This window comes from Canis lupus, chromosome 18, assembly GCF_048164855.1.
Source record: "Canis lupus baileyi chromosome 18, mCanLup2.hap1, whole genome shotgun sequence".
NCBI lineage: Eukaryota > Metazoa > Chordata > Mammalia > Carnivora > Canidae > Canis > Canis lupus.
The window spans coordinates 14,291,656-14,318,748 of NC_132855.1; the positions used below are offsets into that span (position 1 = coordinate 14,291,656).

The 27,093-nt window shown below is 40.6% G+C and overlaps 1 protein-coding gene and 1 long non-coding RNA gene across 8 annotated transcripts in view; one reads left to right on the forward strand and one right to left on the reverse strand.

Annotated features, from left to right (window-relative positions):
* The first annotated feature begins 1,230 nt into the window (after positions 1 to 1,230).
* The window catches only part of DPY19L1 (dpy-19 like C-mannosyltransferase 1), a 141,658-nt gene continuing 115,795 nt past the window's right edge, over positions 1,231 to 27,093 (forward strand). For 2 of the 6 annotated variants that reach the window (XR_012010664.1, XM_072783510.1), the window contains exons 1-6: positions 1,240 to 1,591; positions 18,430 to 18,454; positions 19,082 to 19,169; positions 22,596 to 22,733; positions 25,602 to 25,722; positions 26,434 to 26,527. Coding sequence is in view for 5 of the 6 variants with exons in the window: in XM_072783510.1 (XP_072639611.1) it covers positions 1,285 to 1,591; positions 18,430 to 18,454; positions 19,082 to 19,169; positions 22,596 to 22,733; positions 25,602 to 25,722; positions 26,434 to 26,527 (773 nt within the window). In the remaining variant the exon portion in view is untranslated. Of the gene's footprint in view, positions 1,592 to 2,336; positions 2,898 to 18,429; positions 18,455 to 19,081; positions 19,170 to 22,595; positions 22,734 to 25,601; positions 25,723 to 26,433; positions 26,528 to 27,093 lie in introns of those variants that run through there. The other 4 variants (XM_072783509.1, XM_072783512.1, XM_072783511.1 and 1 more) reach the window with 3 other exon arrangements.
* On the reverse strand, positions 4,248 to 5,909 carry LOC140608696 (uncharacterized). Of its 2 annotated transcripts, none has more exons than XR_012010666.1 (4): positions 5,795 to 5,863; positions 5,410 to 5,571; positions 4,937 to 4,975; positions 4,248 to 4,820 (listed from the first exon to the last, which is right to left on the reverse strand). It is a non-coding gene; the product is annotated as an uncharacterized lncRNA (long non-coding RNA). The 2 variants fall into 2 exon arrangements; XR_012010665.1 differs by having other exon boundaries at positions 4,253 to 4,820; positions 5,410 to 5,518; positions 5,795 to 5,909.

The following is a 27,093-nucleotide window of genomic DNA, read 5'->3' on the forward strand; positions in this document are numbered from 1 at the left end:
AAAAAAAGGCGTTAACAGTGAATGCACGCCGGTATTAACTTCCCTAATAAAGACGTCGCTCAGAGGAGAAACTTAAGGGTGAGGATCCACGGCCTGGGGAAGCCTCTGAAATTACAATGCAAATGACCAAACGGTGTAACTCGACCTACAAAATTGGGATTTAAGGGCGACGTTTTGCAAACGAGCTCCTCGGACACCCACAGAGAAGGGGACGTCTCAACTAACCCCAGGGCTGCAGGGCTTTGTGCCAACAAGTCGGAACAGCTTGGGTGGAAGGGAGGGCGCAGGGATGAGCGGCTTTGCCCGCTTTTCCCTACTCGTGCTGCGCTTCCTTTGCTCACGTTTTCCGCGCTATGGGAGAGAAGAGGCATTCTCGACCAAAGTTTTGTGTTTTAGCAGCACGTAAAGTTTCTGTGGTGCAGTCACGGGAGGGCGGCACGCGCGGCCCCCAGGGCAGACTCGTCGCGAGCCCTCCCTCCCCGGGGGCCGTTCGGCCGCGTCCCGCTCCGCGCCCCGCCCCCCCGGCGCACACCTGCGCCCCGACGCTTAGCCCTCGCCCCGGGATACCCGGCGGCCTCCTTGGTCGCGTGGCCCCGGCGGCGGCAGGACGGGGGCTGCTCGGGGCAGCGATCCCGGGCGCGAGGCCACACGCCGCGGAGCCCCGGCGAGCCCGCACAGCGCCCCCCCGCGGCCGCTCCCGAGCCACGCGCGCCCCCGACGCGGGTCCGAAACTTCGCGGGCGGCCGCCGCCCCGAGAAGCCCCTTCCGTCTCCCCGAGCCCTCGCCGGAAGGCGGTGAGCGCCTGAGCCCGCCCCCGACGCCGGGCCCCGAGCGGGCCGCTCCGGGGCGGGGGGGTCGCGGGGCCGCCGCCGGGGCCGCCCGCGCCCGCGCCCGCGCCCGCGCCGGAAGTCCGCGCGTGCGCGCTGGCCGTCCGGGGGCGCGCGTGCGGCGCGGCGCGGGGCGGGGCGGGGGGCGGGGCCGCGCGGGGTGGCCCCGCCCCCCGCCCCGCCCCCGGCGTTCCGCGGTCGCCGTGACAACCGGAGCGGCGGCAACGGCGGCGGGCGCGCGAGTCCGGCGCCGCCTCCCGGCCGTACCGCCAAAGCCAGCAGCCGCCGCCCGGCCTCGCCGCTCTCCCCGCCTCCCGGCCCGCGGGGAGGGAACGGCCCGCCCTCCGCCCGCCCGCCCGCCCGCCGGAGAGTGAGCGGCGCCCGGGCCGCCCCGCCAGCCCGCCGTCCCCCGGCCGCCGTCCGGGCGCGCGCAGCGAGCGGGCGCGACTATGCCAAGATGGTCCTGCAGGCGCGGAGCAAGCACCGGGAGGCGGCCCCCAAGCCGCCCCAGCCGCCCCAGCCGCCCCGCGCCTCCCCGTCGCCGCTGAGGGGGGCGCAGGACGCCGGCGCCGGGGAGCCCGGGCCCGAGCGCGCGCCGCGGTCCCCCGGGCGCAAGGGCGCCGCGGGCAGGAGGGGGCCCCGCGCCGAGCCGGCCGCGCCGTCCGCCGGGGGCGGGCTCGGGGGGCGCCTGGCGGCCGGGCTGCGCGGGGCGCTGGGCCTGCGGCGTGCGGGGCGCGGCCGGACCTGGACCACGCTCCTGCTAGGTGAGCAGCCCCGGAGCGCGGCCGCCGCCGCCGCCGCCGCCGCCGCCGCCGCCGGGCGGGAACTTCGGGGCGCGGGCCCTCTCCCCTCCGCGCGCTCCCCTCCCACTTGGCGCCGCCCGGGCCCCGCCACTTTGCAGCCCTCTCCGACTTTTCCCGGGACGGCCTCCCCTCCCCCTCCCCTCCCCTCCCCTCCCCTCCCGCTCCGCCCTGCGCAGCCTTCCTCGCTCCCTTCCCGTCCGCTCTCTGTCTCTGCTTTTTTTTTTTTTTTTTTTTTTGCCTTAAAAAAAAAAAAAAATGGCCCCGAGATCAACAGCTGCCCAGCCTGGCGGCGGGCTGACAGGTCCGCGCTACGAGCCTGGGGCGCCGCTGATTGGCGCGGACCCGCCGCCTTCCCGTTATCTCGGCCCCGGCCCCGGCCCCGAGGACGACGATGAGCTCCGCTTGGGCTCGGAAGCGATTCCGCCCGTGGAGCTCAAAGCAGAAGCACGTTCCCCATCCTAGAAAGTTGCTCAACTTATAATTAAATTTTAGCGTGCTTTTTTTCTTCTTCTTCTTCTGTCTCTTGTCGGCCACCAAGACCGCCCGCCGGTGGCCCTTGTGTGGTTCCTCCCGGCAGGTCACTTTTCCAGGTACGTGTCGTTGTGTGTTGCCCCCCCCGCCCCCCGCCCAGCCCTAATGGTCTCTGCTGACCCGAGAACAGGTTTGGTGTGGAGGGCTCCCCTCCTTTCCCGCTGCCATGCACCAGATGGATGATGGGCTGCGGTGTGCTGGGGGAAAAAAAAATGATAATAAAGTTGAAACAGTCACAGGTTGTGGACCGACTTCAGGTTTCCTTTGTTTCTTGATTGACATTCCGATAAGGCAAGTTCAAGCAGTTTGGATAATGGGCCTAATTTTTCTAAGCCAGTAAAATGCTGTAGCTCCACCGCCTTTCCCATATAATACCGTTAATGGACTTTGGCTACCGCATGATTGAACTGTTGGTGATTTATGCCTTATTATCCCTTCAAATTCCCTCAGTGACCCAGAAGAATCTGGATTTCCATAGAGGCGAAGGAGTAGGACACAGCAATCCGGCTTCCCCTGGCATAACATCCACCACTAGAAGCCACTCAATCATAAAAAAGCCAGAGTCATCTCCGTGTGTTGTGTGTGTTCTGCTGGGCTCAGAAAGGTTGATATGGTTATTTAATGGGTGCTTCAGTGTATTGCAGATTCAAGCCGAGAAAAATTCAGTGTTTTCAGTATATTCCCCCCTCTTTTCCGTCGTCGTGAGCTTGAAAAACCTTGCCAGCGTGCAGGTTAGGTAAGTTCACCTTGGGGAGGCAGCATGGTACAGTGGATGAGACAGGCTTCAACTCCTGTTCAGAGTGGTTAAGTTTGGTTTAAGTTTCAAATTATTTCTTTTGTGAGCCCTTCCTTTTCTGTGACATGAGAGTATCACCTCCCCTGCTTATTCTGTGGGCATGTTCTGAGAAGCAGAACTAAAAGGGGTGGCTGATATACGGGAAGGCACTTTGCGTCTAAAGCCTTTAACAAGTTTTAGTTGCTGTTATAAAAGCACATGCATAATAGCGATTTGAGGTCTGGCGACAGGATGAAGTTGCATCTTTGTTGAATGGCTAGTTAAGAACATGAACCACTTCATAGTAAAATATGGAAGGGCACCACTTCTTTTCAGAGAGGTTACAGGAACACTCAGAGGGTAATATAATATCTTGCCATTTTCTTATAATTGCATTTACTTTGATTCCTATTATTGGATGGCTTGGCTTTGGCTTTAGTGAGCATTATATTGAATGCTTAGACCTAATACAGCTCCGTATTCATAGAACAGTGTAGCACTTCCCTTGGCTTACCCCTTTGGGCATTGGAAAGAGGTACAGTGAAGGAGCCGACCCACATTTTTGGGTGTACTCTGGACACTGGTCATCGGATGTATGGAAGTTGGATGATTTTCTACATCTACAAGAGGCCATCTGTAGGAGGCCTCTATGAGAGGCCACAGGCAGCTTGAGAGGTGACTCTGGAGAATGATTGGACATAGGATGTTTGGTTCTTCCTCTGGCTCTATACTCTTAGGTCCTGCAAAAAGGAGCAGAGTTTAGACATTTTTGAAAGCCTCCTCATTCCTCCTCTTCTTGTTCTTTGCAGAACGAGTGAGAGTTGAGCTGACACTGTACAGATCTTTAGTGTGGGATTTTGCTATGACAAAAATGGCTTCATTTATGTTTGGGAAGAAATTTTACAACTTGAAGCTCCCTGAAGAAGCACACATTTTTAAGACTTAGAAACTGACTAGAGACGCTCAGTTCCATTCTTTCATTTTCTCCATATGTGCTAAGCACTGATGAACTATCTGCCACAGTGGCCATTTTCCGCTCTTGGCCAGGTGTTAAAGCCCTGTTTAAAAAATCAACTTAACCAACACGCATGTTTTTCTTCTTCTTCTTCTTTTTTAAGATTTTAAAATTTTATTTATTTGAGGCAGAGAGAGAACATGAGCGGGGGTGAGAGGGAGAAAAGGAGAGGAAGAGGGAGAAGCAGACTCCTCACTGAGCAGGGAGCCCTACTCCGGGCTTGATCCCAGGACCCTGGGATCATGACCTGAGCCGAAAGCAGATGCTTAACCGATTGAGCCACCCAGGTACCCCATGCTTTTCTTATTTTGGACATAATGTGCTATTTATTTTGTGGCAACAGTCATAAAGAAGTGTTTTTCAAATGTTTGTGTTTTGAAGTGTCCATCCAATAGCTCCCTGTATCAGCCAGACGCAACAACAGTAAAGAAAAACCATGATGGTGTTTGTTCAGCTCTCTTGACCGTAACTCACGATAAGCAATACAATTTACATTAAACCTGCTCACACTTCTGAAAGTGCAACCCAGTACATTTAGGCACCTGTCATGTCTGTTACTCCGTTTAGGTATGTGAATGTCCTCGTAGGAAACAGATTTAATAAATAAGCTGTTTTTGAAAGTGAACAGTTTTAAGGAACCCATAAAAGGCATTGAAACCCCTAGGACTGTCAGCAATGAGAAGGTGTTAGCACCTCTGGGTCTCAGGGAGGAGGGGAGCTTCATCAGGAGCTGAAGCCAGGGAGAGCTGTGGTGTGGGAGCAGGATCTCCTACGAGGAGTGACCCCAGACACCCCCTGCACTCCTGCTTGGGGCCTCTCACTGGCTGATGAACTGGAACCCCTCTGGCAAGGGACTCGGCTGAATCATTCTGTAGGAGTGGGAACAAGGCAGAGAAGGGAGAGGAATGGATTTAGAGAAGCGAATGGAGACTGACCAGCAAATATGTGCATGTACCTGAAACAAGAGCCGTGTAAGAATACTTACTCCTGTAGTGGACGGTATACTCTGATTTCCTGTTCTGTCCTTTTGAAAACAAATGCCGTTTATAAACCGTTGAGTTTTATGATCTAGTGTTTAACCTACGGTTTGCAAACACTGCCTTAGAAGAACTGTTTTTCTGATTCTATACCTATTTCAAACGAGTTGGGTGCCTGAGCAAAACATGTAGCTTCCCTGAGCCTCAGTTTGTGTATATGTAAGAATGGGAGGCCGGGACTAGACCGGTGGCTCTCAGTCTTTGCAAAACTGGACTAGAATCACTTGGAAGCTTTAAAAAATCCTGATAGCCAACCCACACATCAGACCAATTAAATCAGAATCTGGGGGGTGGGGTGAGAGGGGGAAGCGTCAATAATTTTAAAGTGCTATGTCCTGCCTCTACTTAGAAGCAGACTTTCAGCATCACAGAGCTGACGTGCCTACATGGCAGTGACCCCCTTGTACTAAGTGTTTCTTACCTCCCCTCTTTCAGGCAGGAGCACAGATAGTCCGGTTTGCCCGTTTTTCCTGGTCTCCATTGTTTTCCCAAAAGTGGATCTGAGAGTTGCCATTCATCATCTGAGATGGCTGTTATTTTAATTAGAATTGAGAGAAGAGTGACATGTTTCTTGTACTCCTATCTATTATCAAAAGAGGGAAGGAAAAAGGATAGCTGGAGAGGGCTCTGTGTTTCAAGGAGAAATGGTAGGAGTGTTTTCCTTTGTGGAAGTGAAGAATATAATTGTTAAACATGCAAATAAGGCATGCCCATGGTGGAAGACTACAAGATATCATTTACAAAACATAATAAAATTGTAACCTGAATATGGAGGAGAGGGATAATGAAAACTCTTTGTTTTTTACCTTACATTTGTCCTAACTGACTTGTTGACATTGCCTGCAAGGTTAATGGCAACTGCACCCTACTCTAAGCTGGTTCTTTATTGGCAAGGCTTCTTAACTGCAATGTGGTGATGACATATTGGGTTGAATAATTCTTTGTTTGGGGGAGCTGTTCTGTGCATTGTGAGATGGTTAGCAGCATCACTGGCCTCTACCTATTAGATGCCAGTGGTGCCTCCCCAGTTGTGACAACCAAGATGTCTCCATATGATTGGCAAATGTCCTTTGGGAAGCAAAAATGCCACATCTAGGACCACTCCTTTTGTTAGCCACAACTTATGGGAGTGTGAAAGTCTATATGATGGGAAACACATATGACTTCTTAGGGGCAGAGGAGTAAGAAAGTAAGTGGAGGCTAGGTGTTAGCAGTAGGGCTGGGGAGGACGCAGTGTGATGTGTTTGAGGTAGCACAGGCATCTCGGTACTCACCTGCGTTTGCCTCTTGTTTCTACACTTGAAAGCTCCCTTCATATTTCAACTCTTGGCTGTCTGGTCTTTAAAATGGGCATGATAAATGCCCCAGTGGTTATGGTAAAGAATAAGTATACGTTAACAGCAGCTTTATTCACATTCACCAATTGCTGAATGCCTGCTAACTCCTGATGCTAGTTTGGAGGGATGAAATGGAGGACAAGGCAGCTGTAGCCTCTGTCGCCATGGAATTCCATTTTAAAAGAGTCAGGGACGAATAAAAATAATAGTACATTGTAGTAAGTCCAGTGGAGGAAAGAAAAATGTGGCCGAGATAGAAAAAAATAGGAGATGCCCACTTTAGAATCAGAAAAGTCTTTGGGGAGGCAGCCTTAGAAGTGAGACGTAAAGGTGAGACCTGTACGGAGGGGAACGGGCTCATCTCTGGATGTGGCACGCAGCCTGTGCTGAGGTAGGCCAGACTCAGCCTGTTCAACACCAGAGGGGCACACACCAGGCCTTGAGGAGTTTGGGGTTTGGGTTTTATTCCTGGTATGATGGGAAGCTACTGAAGACTGGTGAACAGGAGAATAACATGATTTAATTTTAACTTTGAGAAATCTGCTCTGGGGCAAATGGGTTGTGGAGTACAAGGGCAGCGCAGAGAGGAACCCCCGGGGAGGCTGTGACAGGGATCCGGCAAGAGAGTTGTTGTTGGTGATGCAGGGCGATAGACTGGAGATCTAAGGGTGTGTTAATAAATAGGTGTCAGGCCAGTACATGTCCCTGGAAAGCCAGTGAAAAAGATGGGAATTTGGGACTTAAAGGGTTTCTTCAGGGTTTGAAACCAGTTTTTTCCTTTTGAAATAGGTTGACTCTAAAAAACATTTATAATCACTTGAACATTTATATGATTAAAATATACAATTGGGTTCTGAATATGTTATGTTAATGTGTACTCAAATAACATGTAATGAGTTCAGATTGTGTAAACAGAAGGGTGTATTACCAATTTGAGATTGATTTTTGGCCTACAATATGACATCAATACTGAAATACACATGTGTATCTGGATGTTTCTAAAATTTGAATCATAGCCATTTTTATAAGCTTTTTTTTTTTTTTTTTAAGATTTTACTTATTTATTCATGAGAGAGACACACACACACAGAGAAGCAGAGACACAAGCAGAGGGAGAAGCAGGCTCCATGCAGGGAGCCCGATGTGGAACTCGATCCTGGGTCTCCAGGATCAGGCCCCAAGCTAAAGGCAGTGCTAAACTGCTGAGCCACCCGGGCTGTCCCATTTTTATAAGTTTTATACATTTAGCCTATTCAGCTGTATTAATGTTTCTTAAAGTTTATGTTAATGAGATTTACATTATCATAGGGACTGGGTGCATGTTTCCAGGCTGGGTAGCTTTAGGCTTTATAATTTATATGTTTAGTTCTAAATTCTTGCTTTGCTGGTTTATCTTTTGCCATCAGATTATACTTTACCCAAGCCATCGGAACATTACTCTTCCAGGGAAGAGTCTGCTAGTTTTCTTTAGTTACCATTGTAATGAGTATTATTCATCAAAGTTAGTAAAAGTTTTATCTATTTCTAGGTCGAGACCTTTGTGCTACTCCTTAATTCCATAAAAGGCAGTCTCATTTCATAGGAAAGATCAGTTCTTCATGGGTGATCTTTAGAATTCAAGAATCATTGAAGAGGAATAAATTTAAAAGTAGAAAAATTGATTTTTAGAGTACATAAATCTACAACTATTGTAACTTTTTTTTTTTTGCTTCAATACTACTTTTTATTTTCTCAGCATTTTTTTTTTTCTTCTTAAATACATTTAAATTTACAGCTCATATATCTCCATGTTTGTCTGGGATATTCCTTCATGTTTGACTTCCTTTCCAAAGTAACCAGTTGTCAGGTGTGTTTTTCAAGTCTGTCACTGCACATGATCAATGCTTGGGCAGCGTTTTGTAATTTTAACTTCTAGCAACAAAGGTTAACATAATAACCTAGTCCCCCAAATCACTCACTAAGTTCTCTTGTGATTCATTGTACTGATCAAGGATGGGGTGAGTTTTTCTTCTAGTTTACAGTAGTAACAACTGTATCTTAAACACACTTTATAAATTACTTGGTGAATTAGTTTTGAAAAACTTGCCATCTTGACAAATTTTTAACTTGGGAAGATTGTTATAATTGAGAAGAGTGAGGCTTTAGTCATATTTTTATACAACTCAACTCAAATTTGCCTAAAATACTACTGTTCTGCACTGGATTTGTCTATTACTTCCTAACAGTAATCACTGCTTTTTGTAATGCAGCTTTTCAGTGCTTCAATTGTCAAACCTCAGAATCTTTTCTCCACATTTTAATAATAATCATAAAGTACTTATGTAACTAGCACGGTGCCACTGTTTTCCACTTATTTAAAAGTTTTTTTTTTTTTTTTAATAAGACCTTATTCTCATTCTTTTGTCATCTTTGATCTCCATTGGAAAACCATAAAAAATCTAGAACTGAAAGGTTACTGGAATTTTACATGTGAAGAAAGTAAAGTAGGCCAGGTGAATGGCCTGACATCATTAGTGAGTTCACAAGGGGAACTTTAAGATCGAAATTAAGGTCTCCTGGCTTGTTAAGCATTATCTGTCAAATTGTAGATTTTAGACCTATAGTTTAGGGAAACTGTCAAAAAACTGTCAAAGATACATTAATGGGACATGCCACTGTGGTGCAGTCGGTTGAGGGTTCCACTCTTGGTTTCAGCTAGAGATCTCAGGGTAGTAAGATTGAGCCCTGCCTTGGGTCCTCACTCAGTGCATTGTCTGCCTAGGGCAGACCCTGGTGCCCCCAAACCTCCCCCTCCAGCTCTCTCTTCTCTCTCGCTCAAATAAATATCATAATAATTATTTCTTCTTCTTCTTCTTCCTCTTCCTCTTCTTCTTCTTCAATACATCGATGGGAAGATGACCTCCTGTATTTTAAGACCTGATAACTCTTTTGGCAAGAGCACTACTTTGCTGGCTTCTGCTTATTTGGAGGAATCACTCTGTTATATCCATATGGTCAACCTGTTAGTCTCCATTTTGTTTTTGCTTGACTTTTTTTGAAAACAGCTAAATTCTGAATTATTTTTGATTGTGTCGGTTGGTCATCTGGCATTTGTATAAAAACAGAGTAAGATAGTAATCATTGGTATTATAGTTTTCTTAACTATTTAAAGAATAAGGTAAACTGTGATATCCAAGGGCAGTTTCCAATTTGTGGGAGAATCCATAACCCAAAGAGTGGAATGGTTTTTTGATGCACGAACTTGCTAAAATCCCTTGCCAAATGTGATGGGCTTGGGTTTATATTGTATATATGTGGATCTTTTTTCCCCCCTCTAAAGAAGAGATGCAGCTTCTACACTTTTTCCATTAGGTTTACTAAAGTTTTTTAGTTTTGCTATGATTGCTCAGAAGCATTTAATGTGCTAGCTTATTATTTTGGGCCTATATTTATCTAGCTACTTATACTTAAAGCACTGAAATGCCTTTTTTCAATAAGGAAGAAGCTACCTTATGAAAATTACTAATGTAGGTTACTGTTTAATTTAGAGGTATTTGTGTTCACGTTATGTGAGGATAAGATTTTAAAAGAAGTTAGAATTTATTGCTTTAAAAACCCATATGATGGGTGACTGTTCTATTAAGTATTCCCTACTTTAATATATGTATATACATAAATATTTAAAAATGTGAAAATTTACTTTGCATATTATATTCTTGTTGAGGGTGGCAATACATATTTTCTATATTCTGTTTTCATATATTCATTTAAAAATAAGTCTTTGTCCTTGATTTTTAAATTATTTCTAAAGAATTTCCTTCTGTAGGTGAAGGCATCCTTTTGGTTAAATGTGCTAATTGACATTTTCATGCCTGAGCATGAAATTATCAATGATCAATTCTGTAGATTTCCGAGTCCCAAGTGAAAGCTATTGAATTGGGGTCTTTGAAAGTGGGGACCCACAAATACAGTCTTAATGTGCTTCTCTTAGATTAGTGTTCTCAACTCTCACTGCTCATTAGAATCACCTCCTGTGCCAAACCTAGCAATGTTCAAAGCTCCCCGGTGATTGCACCATGCTATCCATGTTGACACATTGTTCTTAAAAGTATTTAATATCATCTGAGGGGTCTTGTTAAAATGTATAGTTGGGTTTAGAGGTTCTGGGGAGGAACCTGAGAGTCTGCATTTCTAACAAGCTTTCAGGTGATGCAATTACTGCTTGAGGACACTTGGAATACAAAGAGCCAATCTCACATTACATTTTGTGAACTATCACAGATTCTGTTCCAGTCATTTTTGTACCAGTGATAATTAACCTTGACTGTACAGCAGAATTGCTTGTGGATTAAAAAAAATCCCTGGAGTTTCAGATTTAAGGGCTCTGGATTAATACTCATGCATCTCTAGTTTTATCTTGCACCACTGAGGATTCTAATGCAGTCCCAGGGTTTAGACCACCATGACTCTGTAGTACTGCAGTATGATATATTCTGAAACCTGCTTTGTTTCTTTATTGAGTGGCTCAGTGCTTCTCAACTTTTTCACATCATGGCACACGTAGAAAATGATAATATTTGTGTGGCATTGAGTGGGTCAACGGTATCTTCGAAGCCCTTAGATCACTGGCCCCCGGGACTCTGGTCCTCCCATTCTTAGCAACTCCGGGCCCAGCTTTGTCATACTCCTTGGTGTTCACAGATCTCTGAGAGCCTGACACACTCTATGTATATAGTGAGTGACCCCTCAACAAATGTTGCCATTAACATTTATTCTGAACTGTGGATCAGTAATGGGATTTTTTTTTTTTTTTTTTTTTTCCCTGTCGGAGCCAGACCACATACAGCTTTACTGTTGCCGTCTTCTCTTCCGGCTACCCATCATAATCCCCACCTAAGTGGTTGGCACGTCTTGAGCTCTGTCCCTCCCTCCCATCCCACTTTCGTAGCCCCTGCCCTGGGAAGGTCATAACCCTTCTGCCTTCTCAGATTTTTTACAGTTTGTAGACTTTGTGCCCTTTTGCTTGAAGCCTAATGCCTTCTCTCATTATTTTATGTACCTAAATCTTATCTCTCAAAGGTTTTATTTTTGATGTTGGCTACTATTTCTTTAATGTTGTTGGTTTCTAGGGAAATGTGTTGTGCATTTAGTAGACATTTAGATACTTGTTGACTTTAGAGCACTTGTAACTCTCAAAACTCTAGGTGTTAGAAGAAGGGGGCTGAGCTTGTATATACATGGCTGTTGGCTTTTTCTTAAACTGGGTCCTACAGGATGTCTTTTCACTTGTTACTTTACTACACAAAAACTGGCCTCTGTTTCATTCTAGGCACTACAGACTGCAGAAAATATGATTTCTTCCAATATATTAATTTTACTGTAACATGTATACCTTTGTATAATGGGAGCTCTTTGAGCAGTTTGGAATGCTTAGATATTATCTTTAGATATTTAGGTTTTTAATTAATTGAGTACATTCTATAGTTTCTCCTACATGGTGATCATCATTTAACAGTTCAGCCCAGTGAGGTGCCAGGCATAATGCTAAGAGGTGTAGATATGAAGATGAATTAAACACAAGCTCAGCCTCAAGGCCTTTGCATTCTAGCAGAGAAACTGTTGTGTGCATGACTAGCTGTTTAGGTACTGTAATAAACGTATTTTAGCTAGGGTGGCAGGATAAGCTCCACAAAATGACCCATTTGATTTCCTGTGATTTTGAGGATGACATAGGAGTTTACAGGCAGAAGCAAAGGTATAGCATCATAAAACACTTGGTATTTTAGGGGATTATTGTCCAGTGCAGCCAGCATAAAGGAGGTGTGATGGGGATTAACTAGAAACAGACCAGAGTGTGGGCTTCATGGTTTGAGCCATGGGAAGTCATGGAGCTTTTCAAACAAGAGGATGAGATGCTTAAACCTGTACATTTAGAAATTGACTTCATTCTCCAGGATGGATATTGATGTGGAACAAGGAGACTATTTACTGGTGCCTTTTCCTTCTGGAAAGAAACTTTTTTTTTTTTTTTGATTAAAGATTTTATTTATTTATTCATGAGAGATACAGAGAGAGAGAGAGGCAGAGACATTGTCAGAGAGAGAAGCAGGCTCCATGCAGGAGCCCGATGTGGGACTCGATCGTGGGACTCCAGAATCATGCCCTGGGCTGAAGGCAGACGCTTAACCACTGAGCCACCCAGGTGTCCCCAACTTTTAAACTCTGAATAGATCCTTGGGAACACTAAGAAATGATTAGTAATAGTAGGAAGGAGTTGAGTATAGAACTTGTCAAGGTTGACTTGGAAACCTTGTCCAAAAGATTTAAGGGGAGCATCCTTAACCTCTTTTTATGTTATTGTCACTTGAGGGTTAGGAAGGCTAAAACTCTTTCGAATGCTTTAAGTATGGATTAACCTCAATTTAGGAATAAATTGTATTAAATTTTGCAAGTAATTTTGGACTTAGAATACATTTTTCCATATAAATATTGTTACAAGATGAGGTCATCAAATGTCCACAAATAGGAGAGGAGGCAGTTCAATCCCAGTGGAAAGAAATGGAGGTTTGGAATTAGAACCATCTGGCTCCAGTTGATTCTTGCCATTTATCAGCTATATGCCTTTGGAGGAAATGACCTCTTGAAGGCCCAGTTTTTCATTTGTAAAATAGAAATAAATACCCCAGAGGCTGTGTGAGAACCAAACAAGAGTTTGTGATGGTGCTTTAAATTTTCGAGTAGTAGTTATGAAGTATACGGGTAAGGGAAAAATGTAACATGGGTGGGATAATGTATTCCCCATCAGGAATACCTGTTGCTGGCTGCAGTTGCAGCAGAGCCTCTGGCGGGTTACCACAGAAGGACAGAAGTAGAGGCAGCCCACCTTGACTTCATGGTTCTTGCTCTCCTACCTTGAGGAGGAAGAGAGAAGGGACATTGGGCCTCCAGCACTAGAGTCCATGAGACTCAGCTGGGTATCTTAAAAATACAAATCACAGGGGGCTTTACTTCTCAGCAGTCCTGATGGTGGGTGGGAGGTATGTACACAAAGGTGCCCTGGGCTTCTGAGTCACCTTCTCAGGAGGGACAAGCTGGGGGAAAGGAGGAGGCTGGAAGAGGAGGCGAGTATGGGCAGGGATTGGGTGCTGGGTAGAGAGGGAAGAGGGTTTAGGAGCTCCTAAGGATTGAGGATTGAGGGGAACCTATGGAAGAGCCGGCTCTCTCATTTCTTTTCTGTTCCTCCTGCCCTCCCTCCTGCTGCTCACCACTGTGGGTCAGGCATTGTGGTGGGGGGCAAGGGGCATCCCCTCCCTGCTTTCCCAAGGCACTGGACTTGCTGGTGTGAGGCCATCCAGAGGAAAAGAACAAAGGCCAGGAATGGCCTTAGGGAGCTGTAGCTAGAAGGAGGGGTGTCAGAGGGAGCTGAACAAGGGTGACTTTGGGGACTTCACCTGGGGGTGTTGGTCCCACCCTGCTGCCTGCTGCTGTGCTGGAGGCTAGGGGGGAACTGGAAGTTTAGGCTGCTTATAGATGGGCTGCGTGGGGTGGGGTGGGGGAGGTATCTAATTTGCACTAAGTAAGCAAAGACTAAATTTTTGGGAAAAAAACCCACAAATCTATTACATACATTAGAAATGTGTGTGTGTATCCCTCAATCAGAGCACATTCAACTTTATTATGTGGACATGATTTACATTATTTCATTTTCCTCCTTAATTGTATCAAGTTGTTCCCATTAATTTAGCAAACATTTTGAGTTGAGCTCTGCTAAATACTATAATATAAACTTCAGTAAAACACTGTTTCTGTCCTCAGAGAGTTACCTTCTAGTTTGTTTAAACAGGATTCTAATAACAGGAGAAGAACAATTTTCAGTAAAGAGGCTGCTCATCCCATGAAACTGAAAATTGATATAATGTGACATATAATCTGGTGCAAAATTTTTTTAATCAGAAAGTGGAAGGAGTGTCCAATTTAGTTTTAGAGTTAGTAATTTAGGTTCTTCCAGCAAAGCATAAGAGCATTTCAGAATTCTCAGCCATAGGATTGCAATCTTTTGAATTAGATTACAAAGCAAATCTTCTTTCCTTGAACACATTTTCTTATGGAATAGGCTTGGATTGTTGAAGCTTCTTTTTTTATTTTTAAGTATTTTATTTATTTATTCATGAGAGTTAGAGACAGAAGCAGAGACATAGGCAGAGGGAGAAGCAGGCTCCTCACAGGGAGCCCGATGTGGGACTCGATCCCGGACCCCAGGATCACGCTATATTTACCACAGTACCTTAGAATGACAAAAAAATATCACCTGTATTAAAATGGAAAAAAAGGGATTATCAATTTTGTGACACTCCCAAAAGACTATATACAGGGTTGATAATCACTGGACTAAATTTGGAGAAAATAATCTTTAATCTTTTCTGTACGCAAGAAGGCAAGAAAAGCTCTTTAGGGGTGCCTTTAGAAGTTTTTGTCATTTTATGTCTTTATGCTTAAATTATATGCTCACCAGGCAGTATCTGCTTTACTAGGGGTTTCATTTTCAAATGACATATATAGATATACACACATGCACACTTATAACTTCTTTCAGTTTTGAATACATTAAAGCATAATTACATCTTTTTTTCTTTTGGAAGGGAAGGGGGAGAGGGGCAGAGGGACAGAGGGAGAGGGAGAGAGAATCTTAAGCAGGTGCACGCCGAGCACGGGGCCCAATGCAGGGCATGATCTCAAGATCCTGAGATCAGGCCCTGAGCTGAAATCAAGAGTAGAATACTTGACCGACTATGCCACACAGGTGCCCCGTAACTCTACATTTTTATATAAAAAACATTATATGTTCTCATTCATTTGGGGAATATAAATAATAGTGAAAGGGAATATAAGGGAAGGGAGAAGAAATGTGTGGGAAATATCAGAAAGGGAGACAGAACGTAAAGACTGCTAACTCTGGGAAACGAACTAGGGGTGGTGGAAGGAGAGAAGGGCGGGGGGTGGGAGTGAATGGGTGACGGGCACTGGGGGTTATTCTGTATGTTAGTAAATTGAACACCAATAAAAAATAAATTAAAAAAAAAGAAAAAAATTAGTAGTTTCTATAAAACAAACTGCTTATATCAATTGATGAATTGCGACTTTCTCCCCCTTTTAAGAAAAAAAAAAAGGAGGGGAATAAGACCCTTTAGGTTAAGGAAGCCTGCCTGTTGTCTAACCCACCCCCATAGTCCTCCTCAAGAGGCCATCCAGTGTGTGGCTTTCATGTAAGAGTTCTTGTCCTCAACTTCCCTTTCTCTGTTTACTTGCTTCCTTTCCTTGGGCAAGTTACTCATGTTAGTTCAGGTAAAGCCCTTAAAAATACTTGGCATATAATAAGAATGTAAATGTTAGCTGCTTTATTATTATTACTACTAAATTGAAATGAACAAAGGAATTAAAAGCACTGGGCGAATTATGAATTGACCCTGGAGGCTATGAAAGAGCTCTGTTCAAATGCCCAGAACTCCAAGAATTGTTTAGTGTTTCAGTGATTGAATTAAAGGAATGCACCAAAGACCACTTGGTACTTTTGTTCTAAGGAATTGTGGTATTCTGAGGAAGTACAGAGGTGATGGCCTTGAGAAATCCTATTTATCACTCTAGAATTGTGGAAGTTAAAGGCTAATTTAAAAGCATATGTGAAGAGCATTACCACTGAAGTCAGTAGAAGACAGGATGCCCTCTTCTACCAGAATTACTTAATATTATTCTACAAATTTATTATTATTGTCAAATGGGAAAAATAACAGCAAAAGTATAAAATAGCAAAATTATCATTTTTAAATAATATTGTTTAAAATAGAGGATTGAAGATAATAAACCAAAAAACTATAAGAATTAGTAATAATTTAGCAAATGAGTAAAAAATACATTGCAAGGTCACCTGTGTGGCTCAGTCAGGTGGGTGTCTGCCTTCAGCTCAGGTTGTGGTCCCTGGGGAGGTCCTAGGATCAAGCCCCACATTGGGCTCTCTGCTCAGTGTGAACGAAGCCTGCTTCTCCTTCTCCCTCTGTGATTTCCCCCACTTGTGCTCAAATAAATAAATAAAATATCTAAGAAGATACATTGCAAAATAAATATACTTCAAAAATGAGGAAGACAAACTATGAGAGACTCCTGACTCTGGGAAGGGGAGGTCGGTGGGGCAATAGGATAACTGGGTGACAGGCATTAAGGAGGGCACATGATGTGATGCACGATGGGTATTATACTATATGTTGGCAAATTGAATTTAAATAAAAAATACACTTCAAAAATAAATACATTAACAATACTAGTAAGGTATAATAAAATGATGATATGGATATTAGAAAAAATGTTAAGGTTACAAGAAAGACTTAAGGAATATGAGTTAACTGTGTAATAACTATATTCTACTGATAGGATTTTTATCAATGGCAGTTGAAAAGGAAGTTGAATAATTGAAGGTATATCCATGTTTGTGGGTATGAACATATGGATTCATATCGTTAACATGTGGATTCTTTCCAAATTAATTTTTAAATGAAATCCCAATTATCTCAAATTACCAAATCTCATATTACCAAAATATGTGTGTCAAGTGTTCTATATGATAAATATGGCATTTACAGTTTGTGAGAGAAGAATGATTTATTCAGAACATGGTAATGAAATTATTGAGAAAATAAAGCCCAGACTTCATTATGGCTTTAAAGGCAGAAACCAAAAAGGAATGGATGGTAAATTTGTCAACAAGAAATATCAAAATTTTGAAAGATCAAAGTATGATGTAAGCAAATGTCGAATGACAAGCCTAGTTAAATATTTGCAGTTGTAGTGACCTAGAAAGAGTAACCTTTTGTCTTTTAGTATCTCCTAGATAAAGTGTATTTTTTTAATTTTTAAAAATATAAATACTTCTTTAAGAATAAGGCAATAAGATCTAGACTAGTTTTCATTTCTAAGAGTATTTTCATAGTCCAATTAGTTATTTAATCGGAAGCCTGCAATAAAATGAATCTTATGACATAAGAAAATTGGTATTTTCTGGATTCCTCTTAATATATTCTTTGTACTTGGACAGAAAGCCAACTATTGATTCTCCTATGAGACTGATTTTATTATTAGCTTGTTTTTTTTCTCTTCCTTACCTTTTCTTTCTTCCTTTTGCCCTGATGAAAGGAAAAAAAACCTTCTAAAGGCCTGAGGTATAAGGGAAGTCATTTTAGGTTTCTAAGTCAGCATGACTGTACATAAACTTGGTTTAAACCAAAAGGCTGATTTATGGTCCAGCGTGCATACATTATACACTTGCTTTGTAAATGAGTAGCCTAAAGGAAAACCATCTTGTCTTTAAGATATCCATCAATGCTTCTACTCCCTGCATTCCTTAACATTAAAACTTGTGTTGCCTGTCTGTATGCTAATCTATAATCTTTTGAGCTTTAACAAAATGTAAAGAAGTATATAACCCTGTAAAAGCTGTTTATTCTCTGAAGCACTTTCTTCTCTGTGAAGAGTGTGTTTCCTGGGCAGCTGTCCTAAATTGGCCTCCAGTAAAACTCTTTTCTTACTTTTAGAGATTCTAAAATGTTTGCTTGTTTTGCATCAACAATCCCCCCATCTCTTCCTTCTTTACTTATTTCATTTTTAAATTTGTTTTAAAAATAGTAAAATTTATCATAAAAATCCAGATAGTGCAGCAATATATAAAGAGTGATAGGCTCTCATTTTATTCATCCCCAGTCCTGCGCCCTAGGGTCACCATTTTTTTATTCCATTCTAAATTTACCTCTCACCATTGGTTCTATCCCTTCGGCAGTTATATTTGTGGAAATTTCAATCTAAGGGTTCCTTGTATAGTTTTTGGCAAATAATAGGCCCACATTTTATTGAATGAGTGAATAAATGAAATTTGTAGATATATGCCTAATTCTTTTATAATCCAGGCTGTTGGATTTTAAAGCATAGCCGTAGGGTTTCTTTCAAAGAGTCACTCTTCTTTCCCCAGTTGCTAAGAGTACAACATTACACAGTCCAAATGCTTACCTTTATAATGCTTTTCTATAAAGTGAAAACATTTCTATATGCTAACATGATAATTTAAGTTTCTTTTTTTCTTTCAGCTGCCTTTGCAGCAGTGTTGCACTGGTAAGATTGTTTTTTTCCTCTGGTATATTTTATGCAGATATTTACAACTCCCCAAAGCTATTTCCCATATATATAAAGAAATAATTTCAGTATGATAAGGATGAGAATATATTATTACTTGCAACACAATAGTCTGAAAAAGTAGTTTAATTGATAAATCAAGGTCAGAATAATGTAATTTTTTAATAAAAAAAGATCCATTATTAAAGAGGTTATATTTGAGACTGTTTCACTTAACGTTAATATAGTGTTCATGTTGAGAGGAAGATTAATTTTTTTTAATCTTCTAGATAGAGTGAAATATGAATTTCATTAATCAGACATTTCTGAAATGGTAACCCAATGACATTTATAGTTCAATTTATAATTTTATTGTACTTGACTTAAAATATTGTTATTCTGGTTCATTCTAATTTTAAAATCTAATCTGAATGTGTTTTCTATTAGAAATTTTAGTAGAAATGTTATGACATGTAATAGAAAAACAAATATGGATACCATTATATTTGAGTTTCATTACAAAATTATGTGCAAATTTCTAGATACCTTTATTTTTGCTTGTAGAATTTCTTTTAAAAATAATACTTAGTATAAGTGTCAATGCTTGTTACCCTTTTGTTTTTGCAGGAGCCATATAACACACCTCTTCGAAAATGATCGTCACTTTTCTCACCTCTCAACATTGGAAAGGGAGATGGCTTTTCGCACTGAAATGGTTAGTTTTTATGTCATATTTTAGGAATCTAAAAACTTTAAGCTTTTTATCATGGAAATTTTCAAAGATGTTCCAAAATAGAAAGCTCCCCTTTCCCAACCCACAGCTTCAACTGGTGACACCGCTGTTTATCTTTTGTATACACCTTCACACATAGGAAACCTCAGGCGTCATATCATTTCATCCGTAAATACTTTCATATGTGTCTCAAAAGAAAGGAATTTTTTGTTACCCACAGTACTATTGACACACTTGAAAATGATGAACAGCGATTTCTTAATATCAATCAATCAGTGTTTAAATGACCAATTGGCTTTTTTCTTCTTATAGTTGGTGTGTTGGTAGGCTTGAATCAGGATTCAAGCAGTGTACATTGCATCTAGTTGATGTATCTCTTAAGTCTTTTAATCTATAAATTCCATTTTTGTTGTTTTTCTATTATTGAAGAATCTAGGTTATTTGTCTTCTAGAATTACCCATAGTAATTCACTTTATTTATTATGTTCAACCTCCCAAGTTTCCTGAAAATTGATAGATAAGAGACTTGGTACCTGAAGGTTCAATTTTTTTTAGCAGGAATATTTCATAAATGATGTATATTTATTATTGTACCGTACGAAGAGGCACATCGTATCTGGTTGTCTGTCTTTTTTGCTATGTCAAGATTGATCAGTGGCTTTAGTATTGTCATGTTGATCTCACTTAGCCAGCCATCAGCCTAGGTCAGTTAATTCATTAAGATTACCAAATCATGATGATCTATTCTTTTTTCCTCTGCATTTGTTAACTGTAATTCTTTCTATAAAGAATTCTCCCATAATATTCATTTGATTTCTCTGATGTACGCCTCTTATAAGTAAGACAGGTAGATGCTTGATTCTTTTTTCTTTTATTTACCACTTTCTAGAAAAATGAGTTGGTCTCCCAGCATTTTCTTCTGGTAATCAGTAGAGTTCCTTCTTTTGGAGTATATCCTTATGATCTGATTGATTGTAACATTTTGTTAACTTACCTGGTGAGAGCCTTTGCAGTTGACTCTGTGTCCCTTTGATGTGACTTCATTAGTATTCTGTAGCTTTTTTACTTTCTGATACTATTAAGATGTTTCCTCTCCAGACCTGGAATCATCCAATTTTCCAAGGAACCTCAATTCGTTTCAGTGGCAGATGGTATTTAGAGACCACAAATTTGGTACTAGAGATGTTCGTTGCTACTACAGTTGACCTTTGAACAACAAGGGGTTAGAGGTGCTGACCCCCATGCAGTCCAAAATTCACTTATAAACTTTCGACTCCTAGATTTAACTATTAATAGCGTACTCTTGACCGGAAGCATTACCAAAACCATATTTTGTGTGTTACATACATACACATATTTTGTATGTTACATGTATTATATACCATATTCTTCCAATAAAGTAAGCCAGAGGAAAAAAATGTTATTAAGAAGATCATAAGGAAGAGAAAATAAATTTACAGTACCATATACTCTGTTTATCGGAAAAAGTCAGTGTGTAAGTGGAGCTGGATAGTTCAAACCTGTGTTGTTCTAAGGTCAACTGTTTTGATACTAGATTGGTCACTGTGTCTAACTAAGCCATTTTATTAAACAGAGTTAAGAAACAATTTTTTAAATTACTAATTCATATTCATATTTTAAAATTCAAAATTAAGATTGGATGGTTTTTACTTACTTTGTATTAAATTTGTATCTGTAGCCCAAGAATCTTGGGTTCATATTATTTTTATGGAATAAAAGTACCAAAGGTATTATTAAAAATAAGATGATTGAAAACATTTTAAGATTTTTTTGCATTTCTTTTTGATTTTACGGTATATTCTATTAGGGATATGCAGTAGAAGGACTATAACTTATTTGAAATCGTCTTCTAACTTGGTAGTTAATTCCTTTATTTTTATTTTGATACTAAGGGATTTAAAATTTTTCATTTAATAATTAAATAAGGTGTTTACATGATTCCAAAATAAACCTACAAAACCAGATAAGTTGTGGTGGTTTTCTACGGCTGCCATATTAAAAGTATAGTAACTAGGTGGCTTACAGATCAGAGATTTATTTTCTCAGAGTTCTGGAGGCTGGAAGTCTGAAATCCAAGTGTTGGCAAGGCCGTGTTCTCACTGAAGGCTCTATGGAGAATCCTTCCTTGCCTCTTTCTAGCTTCTTGTACTTTCTGGCAATGCTTGGTGTTCCTTGGTTGGCACTGAACATGCCATCACTCCAAGCTCTGCCTCTGTCTTCATGGGCCACTTTTCCCTATGTCTCTGTGTTTGAATTTCCCTCTTATTGTAAGGATACCATTTATATTAGATGACCTCGTTTGAACTTGACTACTTCTGCAAGGAACCCATTCCACATAGGTTCACATTCCCAGTGGATGTGAAATTTAAAGGGATATTATTCTACCTAGGATAGTAGGAAATATTCAAAAACTCATGGTAGGAAAACTAAATACCATAATATCAAGAACTGTATTTTTTTCCTTTTCAATAAATATCTGGGTATGCAAATTACTCTCATATTTATGAGTCTTAAATCCAGTATGGAATTTGATAGCTGATGGGTACTGGCTACCAGAGCAGCTCTGGGCAAAATTATATAGAGATGAAGTTCGTTTCCAGTGTTCATCTGTCTCATCCTGTACTGCCACTTATACTCCCTCCCAAGTGGAGCAAGTACTGGTACTTGCTTATTTTTTTGTTCCATTTATTATTCCAACCTCAATATCTGTCCTAATTCCCTCAAAATGGGAGTACCACTACTGTCTTCCTCCTCTATCCACACAACCCCAGTCCTCTAGGGTTCTTATCTTGTTCTGAGCTGGAAAGAGAGGAAATAGTCTGTAAAATTAGTTGGCATCTGAATGTAATTTATATATATTATATCAACATGTAGGCTTCCTAATATATTTGCATTTTTACATGTAAATCTGGAGGAAAGATGACTGCTAGCACCTTTTGGGAATCTAAATAAGCAGTAAGGGAGAAACATTTTTGGCTAGGGGAGGTTTCTTGGATCATGGTCATTTAAGTTCCATGGTGGACCACTCACTCGCCCTGTTCATAAGATAGCTTTTTCTAACACTCAAATTAGTATAGGCTACAGGGTTTTCTTAAATTATACGTGTTGTCTGAGCTATGTATATTACTTTTTAAATGTTGAAATGGTTTTAAAGATAGTTTGAGTTCAATTCTTTTAATTAAGACAAAGTTATACTAAAATATGTAGTTCTTCTTTTTATAACCTAACATAGTATTAGTGATCAAGAACTGTGAGAATAATTGTAACTATCATTTGCTTAATTGCTTTATTTTTCAAAAACAGTATATTTAAGTTTTTTTTAACCTGGTAAGAGAGGCATAAGGATTATATACTTTTTGTTCTAACTATAACATATGCTTGTTTCAGGGACTATATTATTCCTACTTTAAGACTATTGTGGAAGCACCCTCATTTTTGAATGGCGTATGGATGATTATGAATGATAAGCTGACCGAATACCCCCTTGTTATTAATACATTAAAAAGGTTCAATCTTTACCCTGAGGTAAGTTACTTTTTCAACTGTGATTTTTTTTTTTTACTGTTTTAAAGTGTTATTTATATTAAATGCTGATTCTAAATATAAGCTATATATATATTAGATTTCATCTCATTTTTTAAAGGAAGATGTATATCTTTTCTTGGAAAGGAATATGGAAAAAGATTATTATAAATTTTGGTGGGCTTTAACTGATTTCATGGGAACTGTTATGATTGCATCTTCTAGAAAATTTGAAAACATTCTAGATTTCACGGGTTTGTAGAGATTATAGCAAGGAATTACCATTACATGTCATTTGCCAAATCCCAGATAGGGGAATCTTCACTTATTTGAGTGCACTTCTCTTGGGTGGGGGTGGGGGAAAGGTGGATCCACCCAGGAGGTGAGGGAGGAAGGCAGTGCTATCAGTAACTTTTTTAGCCTCTCCTGTAGCATCCTTGTCTTCATTTGACACAGTTCTAAGCATTTTCCAGGGCCAAGCTGAGATGTGACTTCTGCTGTAACATCTTCCTTGATTTGGTATGAGGGTCCCCTGCTTCTGTGACTCCCCCTTCCTAGCTTGCCGATGCTGTTAGACAGCATATCCTTGTGTCAGGGCCATGGCTGCCTTGGTCTCTGGGGACCTCAATAGGCCCAGGCTCAGTACCCAGACTTAGCAGGGCTCTCAGGCATTTCCCATTGAATGAGAGAAGTGCAACTTCCATCCAAATCGTGAGTTAGCCGACTGACTAGGGAGGAGATAGAGGAGCTAGAGACAAATAAGTGACCACCAAAGTTCAGTGTTATTTTATTAATGTACTGCTTATTAAGTATTTTCTGTGACCATGTACACATTTACTTTTACAGAAATGGGATCGATCACACAGCAAATATTTTTTTATAAGTGCTTTTTGACTTTTAGAATATTTATAACAATCTTCCTGTGTCATCTTTTCTTCCTAAGGATCAGTTTTAGTGGTTATTGGCAAAATTTCTCTATGTTTATTTAGTCCATCTTTTGTGAAAATTTTCATAGTTTTCAGCTTTTAAAATATTCTAAAGCTGCCATAAGCATCCTTGAAGCTAAATCTCTGTGTATGCCATTATATTTTTAAACCATAAATTTGTTGATGTGGAGCTATTTAGTTTGGCAAAATATATACTTTATAATGATTTTGGTACGTGTGGCCAAAATGCTTTCTAGGTAGATTATACTAATCAAAATTACCACTAGCAGTGTTTTTGAAAATTCTTATGTCCCTGAATCCCTGCCAATTTGGTAGGCAAAAAAATCAAAATCACATGATGTATTTTGTTCATTCCTATATATATGTGTATATATGTATTTCATTTAATATTATACATTAAAATGCATTTTTAATTTTAAAAGTAATTGCTTATGCCCTTTGTATTTCTATTGAAATTTTGTAAGAGCTTGTTTTTATATATTGGATATTAATACAATGCTATATGGGTAAACATTTTCCCCCAGCTTTTTGTTAGCCTTTTAATGTTGTATATGATCTGTATGTATTTTTTTCTGTACAGAAATACCATATCTATGAGTCTTAAATTTATGGTTTTTATGTATTCATATAAAAAAACTTTATTGTAATTGTTTTTTTTTGTTGTTTACATTTTAAATATTTCTGGAATTTGTCGATGCACAGAATGGGATAGGAAACACAAAACTGTGATTTGATGAACAGTATGGGATAGGAATCATATATTTTTTCAAAATGGTCTCATGGGTAACCTGACACTTTGATGGGTGGTCCATCTTCTCCCTACTCATTTGAAGTAGTTTTCTGTATTACATACAAAGTTATTATACATATATGCTTGCATCTTTTTGTGGACTTGGTGTTCTGTATTACATTAGGTTGAGGTCCTGGGAAATAGGCTTTGAGATGGAGATTTGCATATAGGAGTATCTAGAGGGAGTGCCTTTGGGGACAATACCTAAAGAGGGATAAAGGAAATTGGATAAGGCAGGAGGAGAGTTGGGCTATGATGCAGTGACAACAAAGGCTGTAAGCAATCCCACTGGGAGTTCTGGGATTGAGATGCCCTGCAGAGTTGTCCTACCCTGAGGAGAGGTGCCCCTGGCCTTTACAGCCCTCCCCATTGAGTAGTCAGGTACTGAATGTGGTTGCGGTTGGGTTTTCTTTGGGTCATCTTTGGGTCCGGGTGTGACCTGTAATGAATTTACTCTCCTCTGCAGAGGGTAGTTCCCAGAGAGGGACTCAACTGAGAGCTGTCAGCCACCAGCCCTCCCAGCCACTGGGGAAATGAGTGTTTGGCCATGGAGGGGGATCTGAGTAGCACTGCTCTGCCTCCACCATGATTACTTTGATCTGTCTGGCTGTTCCTGTGCCAGTATCATACTGTTTTAATTTTTGTAAGTGATTTTTTTGTTTAATATCTGCTAGAATATTCCCTTCAGTTAATCTCCTTTTTGTTATGTTGCCACATAACACTTCCAGACAGATAACTTGGGATTTTGCTTAGCATTGTTTTATGTTTATGAATTAATCTGATGGAAAATTCACATCTTGAGAAATTAGATCTATTCAGGAAGACAGAGTACCTATTTGTTCAACTTTTTTAATGTACCTTAGTAGAATTCTATATCTTTTGAAAAATATAAATCTTATGTGTATCATGTTGTATTTTATTCTTACCCATGGGTGGACAGTTGAAGACTGACCAATGAAAAATCTGTGTAGGGGATTGTGAGGCTTATTTTACTAGATTTAAAGGGAGCTAAGTAGATGGTATAGGAAAGGAAAATTTGGTAATTACCAAAATATCTCAAAATTATTCTAGTAATGAAACTGTTGATGATAATATCTTTCCTCTAAAAAATGTCTCTATTTTTTTAAAAAATAGGTTATCTTAGCCAGCTGGTACCGGATTTATACCAAAATAATGGACTTGATTGGTCTTCAAACCAAGATATGTTGGACGGTTACCAGAGGAGAAGGACTCAGTCCTATTGAAAGCTGTGAAGGCAAGGTTCTTTCCATGATATTGTCCAGTTATTTGTTGGAGCTTATTAAACTTCCTGCAAACTTAGTGATATAAATAACCATTTTATTATGCTTATGGATTCTGCAAGTGAGGAATTTGGGCAGTATGTAGCAGGGTTGATTTGTTTCCACAATGTCAGAGGCTTCTGCTAGACTTAAGTGGCTTGGGAAGACTGGAATTAATTGGAGACTGCTTCACTTATATTCTGGCTCCAGGGCTGGGGTGCCTGCCAGGCTGAGCTCAGTTGGAACGGTCAACTGGGACACCTACATAATGGCCTTTCCATGCACCTTGGGCTTTGTATAGCATAGCACCTCAGAGTAGCCAGGCTTTTTGTGGGCACAAGTTGAACACTGTTTGGCCTCTTCTAGCCTTGAAAATCATGTGATATGGCCTCCACCATCATCTTTGAGGCAGTCATAAGCCCAGCCAGGTTCAAAAATAGGAGCAGAGAACCCCCATGCGTTTATGCGAGGCTGTCCATGAATTTGTAGCCCTGTTTGAAAACCACCGCAGCTACTGCCACGTACTCATCTTTGTTCCATGGTAGTGTCACGTATTCATATGGGAACCAAGGCAACCATTTAATATATCTGTGCCATTTTCAAAATAAGCACATTTTAATATAAATTGCCAGACACACAAAGTAATTTATAGTTAGAACATATGTTTTTTTTTTTTATTTTTAAAGGAATGGGAGATCCTGCTTGCTTTTATGTTGCTGTAATTTTTATTTTAAATGGACTAATGATGGCATTATTCTTCATATATGGCACATATTTAAGGTAAGACCATTCAGTGAGAATATTTGGTATGTGTTATAATACTATATATTAAAATTATAAAAACAGTGAGATAAAGATTAACTTGCAGTTCAGTTTTGTGACAATGTTATTTCTAATACATCTACTTATAGACACAAAATTCTTGCCTATTTGAATGATTTTACCATTGGCATGATCAGCCAAACTGAAAATAATTGTAGAGACTTAAATAGAGAATGGTGGGGATATTGGATGTATTTTATATATTCACAGGCTTTTGAGCGTAAGCAGTATATTGCTTACATAAAATATAAGGAAAGGACTACTCATTATCAAATGGTGTTAGTGACTCTATATTGTTGATGTTAAAATGGAAATATATTCTATTACAGATATTTAATACTTGACCTGATTAACTTCATAGTCCAGCAACATTTCTTAAATGAAAAAGATTGACATTTTTAAGGGTTTTTATGTTCATTTTTTCTTTTTTTTTTTGTAAATTTATTTTTTATTGGTGTTCAATTTGCCAACATATAGAATAACACCCAGTGCTCATCCCATCAAGTGCCCCCCTCAGTGTCCAT